Source organism: Pecten maximus, chromosome 18 (assembly GCF_902652985.1).
Source record: "Pecten maximus chromosome 18, xPecMax1.1, whole genome shotgun sequence".
In the NCBI taxonomy this organism is placed as follows: Eukaryota; Metazoa; Mollusca; class Bivalvia; order Pectinida; family Pectinidae; genus Pecten; species Pecten maximus.
In genome coordinates, this window is record NC_047032.1 from 20,226,230 (window position 1) to 20,238,444 (window position 12,215).

At 35.5% G+C, this 12,215-nt stretch overlaps 1 protein-coding gene across 1 annotated transcript in view; it reads left to right on the forward strand.

The window, feature by feature from the left end:
- Positions 1–465: 465 nt before the first annotated feature.
- LOC117316807 (calmodulin-like) overlaps positions 466–12,215 on the forward strand; it is a 29,694-nt gene continuing 17,944 nt past the window's right edge. Inside the window, exon 1 of the mRNA XM_033871582.1 lies at positions 466–1,010. Coding sequence (XP_033727473.1) covers positions 918–1,010 — 93 coding nt within the window. The 5' untranslated portion in view covers positions 466–917. The remainder of the gene's footprint in view (positions 1,011–12,215) is intronic.

Sequence of the window (12,215 nt, forward strand, 5' to 3'; positions counted from 1 at the left end):
GAACATCATTTTAACACGCCTGCAATTATCGCCAATTCAAATACATTAACACAATCAAATAAATCAAAATATCTTCTTGAAATAATTAAATATTTTCTTTAATTAACAAAATCATAAATCGTAAAAGGTTTAACTAGGTTAATTATAAGACAAAATGAAGTCATAGGATGAACAGATCATGCTCAAACGATACTGCGGGGGAAAGTTTAATGTTAACGGAGGCTTAAAATGTTAATTTGAGACAAGTGATATACACGTATGGATATTAGGGATGGGCATGTCAGCTTCGGTATTACCAGGCCTCAACACTACACTTAGGATACAAGTGTAGTGTTTATCGATCGGCGGGGACACTGGCGTATAAGGCGTTACTGATGTCGCCTTCACTCGTCAGTCAGTTCTACGGGGAGTGTGAAAGACAACTTTCACCGTCAAACAGTCACACAAAGATATTCAAAGGGAAAACACGTGCTTACATCGCAACTAAAAAACAACGGTTCTGGTTTGGAGCAGTGTAAAAGAAAAAAATCGTCAGAGAGATAAATCAAATTAATCAATTTCCAGTGTAAGTGGACTATCTGTTAACCTTGGCGAAAGAGTGGCACTTCTTTAACAGCGAACGGCGATTCTAAACATAATTAAATGAACAGAAACTTAAGTTTTCTTGACTATTAGCACTTACGTCATAAACGAATCCTGTCCAACACCTTGACGGAAACACATCTATACCACATTATTTTTGGTTGATCATAAAATACGAGTTTTCACCGAAAAGAGGGTGTTGATGGTTCATAGAAATTTGACAAAGGAACTATGAAGATTATATAAACTCTCCATTGACAGAAATTGAAAAGGACTAGAAGTTTCATCACCAGGTGCATATATATACTTACATCACTGTATCGATTCTAGTGGTTATGCGAGGGGCAGTCCGGACCATGAAACACATGATCGTTTCTACACGACGGGCGTCTTCACCGATCAGGAACCGAAATGTGATGGCTCAGAGGGTAAGTGATATTGCTTGAAAGTGTGCTAGACTGTATTGATATACCTCTACTTACTTACTCCGCCTCGGGAAATGGACCTGGGACATGTGTTCATGAAACAGTATTCATGCTCAAATATCCGTTTTGTTTTCAGACTCACATATTTTTTATGATAAATCTGATATCTGAAGTAATGTTTTCTCAATAGCTTGAATTGGGCTGAGAAGAGATTTCCTGCTTGAGCATGAGAATGGTTTCATGAACACCGGCCCATCATGTCTCCGGAAACCATAACCTTGCTTCATCTCTCAAACCCATACTTTATGTATGATTACACAACACAAGAGTGTTTTTTTTCCTCAGAAGTCAAGTTAAATGTCACGGCACCAAAGTTCGTTCAATTAATAAGCAATGGGCACGTGAAGATCAATCAATCTGTGTGGAATAACAAGTTCTTCCTCAGGTGATAAATGGTTGTGATTAAGGAATTAGTTAAATGGCAATGGTTCTAGACTGCCACGGATTACATATAAACTAGTTTTATGATAAACCCTAAAACCTCGATAATGTGCTTGAATCAAAAAAGGCCGATCTTGAAAGTAAGCCTTTGATTCATTGCAGTGAAATGTATCTCAGAAATAAGTCGTCTTTACTGGTAATGTTTTCACTTACCATAACTCTCTCTCTCCCCCCCCCCCCCCCCCCCCCCCCTTCCTTTTCTTTCTCTCTTTTCGTAAAGAAACCTCATTTGCTAAAACTACATGCTTTTTACGAAATACGTATGTCGACGTATCCATGAGTTTAAAATGTCGAAATTTCTTGTTAGGCTTATCTATCTAATTCGGGAAGTAAAGCTATTAACAATTAGTCAAGACGATTTTCTTTCAAGTTACAGAATACAATGATACAATGCTACGTTAAAGAAGGATTTATTTGACTTATTAATCATTACGTTTATATAGTTATTACGACAATATTTAGCCGATGTCCACTGTGGTAAGTTATACATATTAGGAGACTTAGTAATACATTTAAGGCATTCCTGGGTAAATTGAATTGCCAAAGATATGTGGTGTACCTCAATATTTTAGCCGTATATAAGGAGGGAATAACTTTCAGAATATTGTCTTAGTTGTGATAAGTTGGTAACTGAATTGTTTTTAATTCACATAAATTGAATAAAAACGTATGTGCTCATTACCAGGAAGTGAAATGACATTAAGAACGTTTATAGAGCTTTATTTGGTAGTACTGACAAACGAACCAAAAATAAATAAATAAATGTATATGAAATGTGACATCCTTTTCATTCACCAGCACACTCATTGTTCCCCCTCTTCGGGATCCCTCGTGCTCTATCACAAGGGTCAGCAAGATTGCATGGCAAGCGATTGTTGTAAAACTTAAAAGTTATATTAAAAGCACGCGCTTTCAAAATCTCAGTTTTATTTGAAATCACATCGTTTGCAATTAGGGATTATTTGATAAACAAAATGTCACCCTTGTAAATACTAGACGAGATGTACCTCTCGGCTAGAGACACCATGCCTGGTTGAGAGTGATATAAGTACGAAAACTGTTCCGGGCTCAATATATACTGTTGATTTATTTGAATAAACATAATTTACACATTAATTGCATACAATTTGAGGTTATCCCTGTCTATTGAACGTAGAATAAAACATGTTGTCGCTAGTGAATTACATTAAGTATATAGCTTAGACTCTTCATTAGCATACAGACAATACAAAATCGCCAGTAACACGTGGTGTGATTGCGTCGTGATGAAAACGGGTCAGGTAACATAACATTATATTGACTTAAAAGTCCTAATGCAAATAGTTTATTGTTTGTGAAAAGGTATCTTCACGATGTTTCATTCGTCTGCACATCTGCGGATAGTTGTGTTGGCCGTGTTTGGGTTAGCTTCTGACACATATTAAATACGTATCTTGATAGATTTCGGTAATTTCAGTCGTGTTATCTTCAAATATTTTTTTATTACATTTGTTTTTCGTTCTCTTGCATTTTCCCCTGGTGTTTACATGGCAGTTTGTGATCGACGTTCATTTATCACCAGGGAATGAACAGAGCTGTATTAGCATATACGCAGTCGCATTCCAAAGCGGTTTTGAACATTGATGTCATTTCTTAAAAATTTCTTTGGTGTATGAAAATAAAACATTTGTTTGCAAACTGTATGAATCCACATAGTTTAAAAGTAATTAATTCGCATGTATGACTGGATACTGTGGCTTTCACTGTTCTCAAGAAAGTCAAGCAGGAGGTTCAATCAATCAATCAATCAATCAATCAATCAATCAATCAATCGATTGATTTTTAAGTGTCATACATCTCAATTGCATTGTACAAGTATATAGTTACAAAGTACAAAACATAGTTTAATATCGACAATCAGTCATCATAAAGACAATCAAATATGAAATTTATATTCTAAAAAGAACTGTTACAATGATTATTTTTAGATAAATAAAACAAATCACAAAAAAACAAATTGCAATCTAGCAAGCAGGTGATTAGGACAGTCCCCATCTACCAAACTCTCTGAAATTGTACTAACATAATCATAATGATTAAAAGACTTCTTTTACAATTACTGCATTAAAACATTGTGTCTTTTAAAGTAGTATTGAATAAAATGAATAAATATGCATACTGAATATATATATATAAGTATGCATACAAATATAACTTTCTTGCTCTGCATAGTAGTGAAATTTAGTGTCCAAAAACACATTGGGTGGATGATTAACGTTCCGTCTCAAAGTCCAAAGCAGCATGTTGTTTAGTTAGCAGTTCCTTACTGCTATCGACTAGGACATCATAGGTATCCTGAAAGTGTCCCTAAAGGAAGGAATCTCTTGATCCTTCGAGCCCACCATGAACATTTCTCGTAACATGATTAATAGTGCACAGATCGCCAGTCAACACGGGACCTACATGACCATTATTTAACGGTAAAGTTCAACAGGAAGGAGAAATCACTCATCTGTTGCATAGTTTCCATGCCACCGCTACACTATTACAAATATTGAAAGTCATGGGTTTAGAGTGACTGCGAAATACCAGAGGAGCATCTGTGTCGGAAATACGGAGGCTTTCAAGCTTTGACAGATATATGGCGCAAAATATAAATCATTATAAAGTATTACTGATATCAATAACATCTACACTCTTGTTGGGAAAGTTGACTTTCTACAGTGCTGCGTTTCTGGAACGTCATGTGCATCCGTACGGAGAGACTAAACAGTCTAATTTGCGTTACAGCATCCATATTTTATTCAGTCTCCAAGCTAGTTTCTAAAGGTCACCGGGAACAGTTTTAGTAGGCAAAATCCCTTGTTATGTTTGTGACATTGACCGATACAACAAATATAAGTCATTCGATGATGATCTTAATGGTTTCTGAAATCACTGTTAGCTTTTAAAGCTTAATTGCGCATCGGTTTTACCTGATTTATTGTCTTAGTCTACGACTTCAATAACGTAGTTGGTAATGAGTGAACAAAGACATTACATTAAAGCTTTTAAACACGTCATATAACTGTACATTTACAGTACTTGATAGTAACTATTGATTATCACCAATACCATATTTGTCATATGACTGAATACTGTCTTTCAGGTAATATGATGTGATTGGATTCACTCAATGCAATGGTAGGATATTTCCTCACTGAAATATAAGATATTCTCAATACTCTGTAATATGGCACACTAATAGAATTGGTCTGTGTTTTATGACTAAACCATCGTGTTATACAGTGGACACATTACTCAATTCTAGAAATACTTATCATTTCCACAATTAGCCCAGACAGGCGGCATACATCTTAATCTAAATAATATTACTGAAAAGATTGACATTTGAAAAACTCTTTTTCTTCCATATCTACAGGCTTTTAAAAAAAGTGGACTTGCATTATTGATATTTCACATTGAAATTTCACATCGATCCCCACAGCTTTAATTGAAGTGTAATACTAGAGGTGCACCCAGTGTCTACACAGGTCACACTCTATGCCTAGTTGACATAAGAGGTATGGCGCATATTTGCTTATTTCGACTTAATGATGACAGTTTTCAAAATATTAATGTTAAAAACTGAGTTTTTGAAAACAAACTATAAATCTATAACATATACATGTTCTTTTTTACAAAAAAAACATGTGTTTGTTAATTTCGATGGATATTTCATTAAATGGCCGTAATGCTGTATCATCGGGCTATTTGCAACTCCCAGCATTCAAATCATTTGTGACATCTATTTTGAGTTCATCGGAAGACTTACTTTTACAATGTCTTATTTTCTTTTTTTTTGTACGAACAGACAACTAAAATCATATTCTTAAAAAGTGGTCGTACGATGCACCAGTATCGATAGATTGAAAACATTAGTTGATGAAATATTTGTATTTAGCATTAACTAGACTGACCATAACTGAAAACATAAACCTCATATGGTAGAACCACCGCTTAGCAACTCGAATGTTCGGAGTCCGAATCACCCAGATGTACGTTTTTATACTCTGTCATGTTTCTTAGCTCTATCTATTTTTTTTATATATATTAACATTAAATGGATATTTGATATAAAGGATTTAGTACAAAGATAACAATGTTGAGATACAAAATTTTCACTTGGATAAAAAAGAGTAAAACTGTTCTATATCATTCAAAGTAAAATGTAAATGAACTGCAGCGTCGACAACAGACATACATGAATTTAACATTCATATTCAATGTGTTAGCTTTACTTTATTTCATATTGTGTTGATCACGGCTGCTCAGTAGGTTCTGGGATTTTGAGTAACATATGACATCAGTTAACAACCACAACACTTTAAATTAAGTTTTCATACATATTTTTTTTTAAAAGTGGCAATATCAATTATTTAAAAAAATGTTACATGTATTTGCAATTTTAAAGATTAATATTTTATTCAGTTTAAGCAATCTGTTTGTTTTCTTCAACATTTACCCATTACAATTTAGTAATACAAAAACGATATGTATTGGAAAAAAAATCAAATCCTATATTGATTAATTTTCTCTGAAAAACCTGCCGATTGAAAAAACGCTTTGAAACTGCAGTATTGGATCTCACAATGTGACATGATTTGATCATAATGTCTGCACGATATGCGAACGATAGAATAAATGTGCGATTGTATCGTGAAGTCGAATGTGCGCACGATGCGTGATCGAAACGAAGTGAGAGCGATAACTATCATGTGTGATATAAATCTTGGAATTGGTTACAAATGATATCAAGACGGTTCTGTTAAAAAGATAATATATATAATTATAGTTTCTGTGATGACCTTCATGGAATTATATATATCCATATTGCAGTCTATTTTAGAAAATAAAATTCAATGCTGTCATTTTAAACAGGACTCCGGTCCCTGACCTTAATCATTATCAACGCTATCGAGGCATAAATCGTTGGGTTTGTACTGATTAAGTAATGTAGAAACCAGACCGAATATTCCCTTGAATATGCACTATCAAGTACTAACATAATCAACATAAGCACACACGAAGAAAACAAATCCGTGCCATGTTGTATAGATAAATAAGTGGTAATGAAACGCTATATTCGTTGACTCTTTTTCAAATGAATAAACCTGTATGTTAACTTGTTTTTATTTGTGGCATGTAAGAAACTGACTATAATTACTTTGCATTAGTCTTACTAAATAATGCGTGGAAACGTTAGACGTTGAATATGGACGTTATGAAAACCAGCCACGTATTTATACGTCCTTGATATGACTTATTCCCTAACTTTGTCGCTTTGCTTTATTTATCGCCCTATCTAACGAAATCACACAGATGTGGGATTCAATCGCAAATTGTGCACAAAATGTTTTTTTCTGTTTTGTGGGATGCCACAGCTGTAGCACTTCATAAACATGAACATAACTAAAATTAATAGCATTGGCCTAGAAAGACTATTAAAGGAACTGGCGACCTTGACACCAGTTGTAAACAAACCGACTGGGAACACTTGCTTCGATGTCAGCGCCTATTAAGCTCTGTTACAACACTTTGGGAAATAATTCAAAAATAGACATTTATAAATTAAAGTATTATAAACGCCATCATTTTGCCCATTTTCCGTATTTTAGATGTCCATTTCACCTTAATCTTCCTATCCTATGTAGTCTTCGTTAGTGATGTCAGTCGTGACATATATTTATGTTATGCGGTATTGCGCATGACCAGAAGTTTACGAATGTTTGCCTTCTACGAAGTTAGGACCCTCAACTATATATAGGTCGTCACAATAGTTTTGCTAATATGACAAAGCTCATTTCTTTGCTTATTCTATGTGTGTCATATCGTTCCTATTGAAAGACTTAAGGCTTATTGTTATATAACAAAGGCATACATCAAGCCAGCCATGGGATGTTATAGCACACATATGGACCTCATCTACCTGTTACTTTTAGGATTGTCGGTTGGTTTTTAGTGCACTGGTGCCTGGTCATAACTTTTTTGAACGGCCTTAATACACTGTAGTTCTATTGTAGAAGCACCTTATATCCCGTACAACACGTTTTTCGTGTGGCCGACTTACTGGTAATTAGACTAGTATGTATTATTGCATTTTAAAACCAATTTGTACGTTAACGTAAAAATCAATAAGATTCAACATATTCATACTAGTATCACTTAAGAAATCTACCTGGAATCTCTAACAGATTTATTTGTTTTCGAAATATAGATTATAGCAGATGACAGCTGAAAAAGACAATATTTGTCTCGGCTTGTTTTTGATAACTCCTTCGTATTTGGTACAAGTATATAATTTCTATTGAGTGCATATTTGTATTACCAATAGGTTGTGCAAGTTAATTATTACTATGCTACTGATCTGTATCAGTTGAAATTAGTACATAGGATCACAGGCGTCTGATTCTGGTTAGTATTGATAGAAAAACCCAGACCGTTCTCATACTATATAAACACGGTAATAATAATACTCAAAAACGGGAAGCGGGGTAAGCTTCGATTCGATTTGAAGTTCGATCCGGTTAAAATATCGAATTTACGTAAACTGAAGTAACGTATCTTACTTTAGATTCCGTAAATATCAATGCATTTTATTATTTTGTCGTATGGCAATGATCTGAAGACGAGAAGATGGATCAAAAGCTATCGTGATAGCCGACGATACATCGACTGTGGAACGAAAGTAGTCTGTATATTTTAGAATGGTATGCAGGAGGAAATCCGATTAGTCGACAACTCTTTGAACAATATACTACATTTGTAACTATAATTGTCGACCAATCAAGCCTACTTCCGTTCCACAGTCGATGCATCGTCAAATCTTCGAGTGTTACACCTTGTTGATAAAGTATGAGTACAGTCTATTTTTTCTATTAATATCAAAACGAAGCAGACGTTGGTAGAATGAACCTTTATAGAGACCAACCAACCAATTGTTTCCCATAGACTTTAGTGTTAACGTTTTGGAGTATTTCATTCAAATTCTTGAATTCAATCTGACAATTATGGTTTATAACAAAAGTTTAGGGTCTGATATAACACCTAATCAATAAAAAAAAGTTGGGTCCTTCAGCTCAAATTTTCTCCAGGGTAGCCATTTTGAAAATAGGTGAATTTCGCAGTAAAAATTCTCAAAAATCTTAAATGTTTACCTGTTTATTATAATTACCTGAACTTTTGGGAAAAAAATCAATCGGACTTACGAAATTTATATCAACATTTCTTATTGATAGTTACCTATCAGGCTACATATCTATTTTCTCGCTTCATAACATACTGGCCAATCAGTGGCTGCCCGACATTTTATCCTTGGCTCAACTTTCTATACACAGGGGCTGTTTCAAAAATATATTTTTTCAATTAGTTGGTTGTTCCCTATACAGACCAATGAGTAATTTTATTCTTTTATTGGGATTATATGAAAGACACACAAATCAAATATTGATTTGAATTTATTTTATTTAATTGTGAAAACACTGCGCCATACAGGTGTGTCGCCATTTAAGACTCGTCGAAGATGTTAGGGACACCAAACAGCTGTTTCACCCGTAAGAATTCGCCAGTGATGTTAATGACACCTTACAGCTGTTTCATTATTTAGGACTAGTCAGTGATGTTAATGACAACTTATAGCTGTTTCGCCCTTTAGGACTCGTCAGTGATGTTAATGAAATCATATAGCTGTTTCGTCATTCATGACTCGTTATTGATGTTGATGATACAATACAGCTGTTTCGCCCTTTAGGACTCATTATTAGGGATACCATACATCTGTTTCACCCTTTAGGACTCATCAGTGATGTTAGGCACACCATACAGCTGTTTCGCCATTTAGGACTCATCGGTGATGTTAATGACACGATACAGCTGTTTCTCCCTTTAAGTCAGTAATGTTAGGGACATCATAAAATTGGTTCACCTTTAAAACTGGTGATGTTAGCAGTAAAATGTGTAGAAATATAGAATCAATTTGGCGAATTACCGTGTTCGATATAGAATTGATCGTGTTTAATACCACTGTACCTGGTAGTTATGCTGTCATTGCCATGGTTCTCATAATAAAAAGGTAACATTACTTGGATTTAACAAATTAACACGGTACTTGTTATTGATTAAACATATTCAGTGTTTCATTCCTAAACGGAAACCGGAAATTGTTCTTTTTGAAAATATGTTTGTTCAATAGGGTGTCTGTAATTTTTTTTTTTCATGTTTTGTACATTTTACCCCGAGTTAACATTTTCTATTTAGACGTACGGCTTCACAACTTCGCTAGCCACGGGTGTTCAATACGATACTCTCCTTTACCCTTGGCTAGAGGAGTTGACCTTTACCCTTGGCTAGCGAAGGTGACCGTTTTGTTAGTATGTGATTTTAATGCGGTTAATTGAGATAATATTACCTATGCCTTGGGCAAGGAACCTCAATGACTCGTAGATGACCAAACATAGACCAGAGATACCATTTTGTCACCTTAACAATTACCCTTTAATGCATTGTACTCATTATGACCAACTCTTATATGACCTACATTAGACCATTTAACAGTACCGAACAACCAACACATCTTCACAAAACCTAGAGATCAACTCATGATAAACACACAGTTGAAGTCTGAATGAAAACAGATCCTCTGCACATGGCCTGCAATTTATTGGAGTTTGAAGCTATCCTTGTATATTACAACTAGTGAGAAATGCCTGACAAGGAAAACGGATAAGTCGATGTCTTTTTTACTAAGACTCTACTATTGGTTGTCTCAAAGCAGAATTTTATGGTTGAGATCACCGTTTATTTCCGGGGAGAGTAATTGGTCAAGTGGACAGAGAGCCTTAGACTGGGTATAGAAGGTCCAATCATTAACCCAAATGATAATTGCTAGGTCAAGTATTGAACGGTGGTCGAACGTACAGAATTCCTTAATATAACTCCGAAGATCCATTTGCTCAATATTGCGATTTAGGGTAATCCAATTCGGGATTGGCGTCGAAAAGTTTCATCGACGAACTGCTCATCTTGTGCTCCTGACTGAGTGAAGGCGAAAATTAAAGAGAATTGCTGTGTCAATATAATGCCATTTGTGTTCCAAAATCTTCAACAGTAAACCCGACGTCTCAGAAGCAACAGAGATAAGCATAGCTCCGAAAGTCCAATTTGTTAGACTTGTTGGCCAGGCCAGGACAAAAATCAATGACCAACGAGGAAAGCAAACTGCAGCTAGAGCATAATGGAATAATATAGTGAAACCACCAAGGAAATGTAATTGTTTCCTTTTAAAGAAATTAATACCAAGTTTAAGAAAATTACGTACCGCGTGGATTTGCACGTCATAGCAAAGCCATCACTTCCGAGAACTGTTATAGCGTGTAACACCCTATCGAAGTGTTGCGGAGACTAATTTGTTTCCCCTAGGGTAACCATCTACCAGCGTCTCTGTGACAGGTTTTTCCTCGCAAACCTATTCCTTTATGGTATTGTTAGAATAGACAATCAGTATTAAAAGTATTAATGAAAACCACATTCTTAATTACGCAGTCAAATTTCATCATTACGGTAAAGTCGAGTATCTCGAACAAAAGTCGAGTGTCTTGAAAATTTCCTTTTGTGGAGACTGATTTTTATTTTCCAAATGATAATTGGAACATTTTTATGACATCAGAGTAAGATAACAAATCATCCATTTGGTATACTTTGTCCACTTCGAAGGACCAGTCACATTAACATTATGTTGATATAAATGTCATCGACGAGACACTTCTAAGGGCCAATCTTTCAGCTTCTATAGTATGGACATCTCCTCTTGGATGATCGGATAGCATAATGGTAACATACTTATCTTTCACTAAGGTCACCGGGGTCACTCCGGGTGGTCGGGTTTCCTTCCACAGTTAGACCCCGACATGCTTTTATAATTTAGAAACTATCACCTGTGTGTCAATAACGTTGTGCACACCAACTTTAAACCGATTTTACTGACGAAAGATGAATCATGATAATTACACTAGACCAATTTTCTGATATTCTGCCGCAGCAGTTTACTAAGTCAGTATCATAATCTCATTGGGAAATATTGTATTTGGTTTGGTTTGTTTTTGTTTAACGTCCTATTAACAGCCAGGGTCAATTAAGGACGTGCCAGGTTTTGGAGGTAGAGGAAAGCCGGAGTACCCGGAGAAAAAACACCGGCCTACAGTCAGTACCTGGCAACTGCCCCACGTAGGTTTCGAACTCGCAACCCAGAGGTGGAGGGCTAGTGGTAAAGTGTCGGGACACCTTAACCACTCAGCCAACGCGGCCCCATGAATATTGTATGGGGCCGCGATGGCCGAGTATTATATATTGTATTATGCGCCTTTATGTCAGACGTGCTCGATATTCGTTGGCTTCGTTTTCACCAGCTGAGTTCTCGTTCTATAAGCCTGACTAAGTCGAGACTTTCGCCCTTATTGATAAAGCGGATGGCTTCAATGAGACCGAAAACGTTTTTTTCTCATACCTTTTCAATGTCTCAGAAAGTTGCTGATATTTTGCCTTCGATTTATCGAGCTTAAGTCACAATTACGATTACGTACTTACATCAACAATCATTATTTAAAAAATCACTTTATTTTGCCATCCGTTAGAATTTTACCACGGCAAAAAGAAATGTAGCTAAAACAGTTGGCTACAACGATACATGTATCC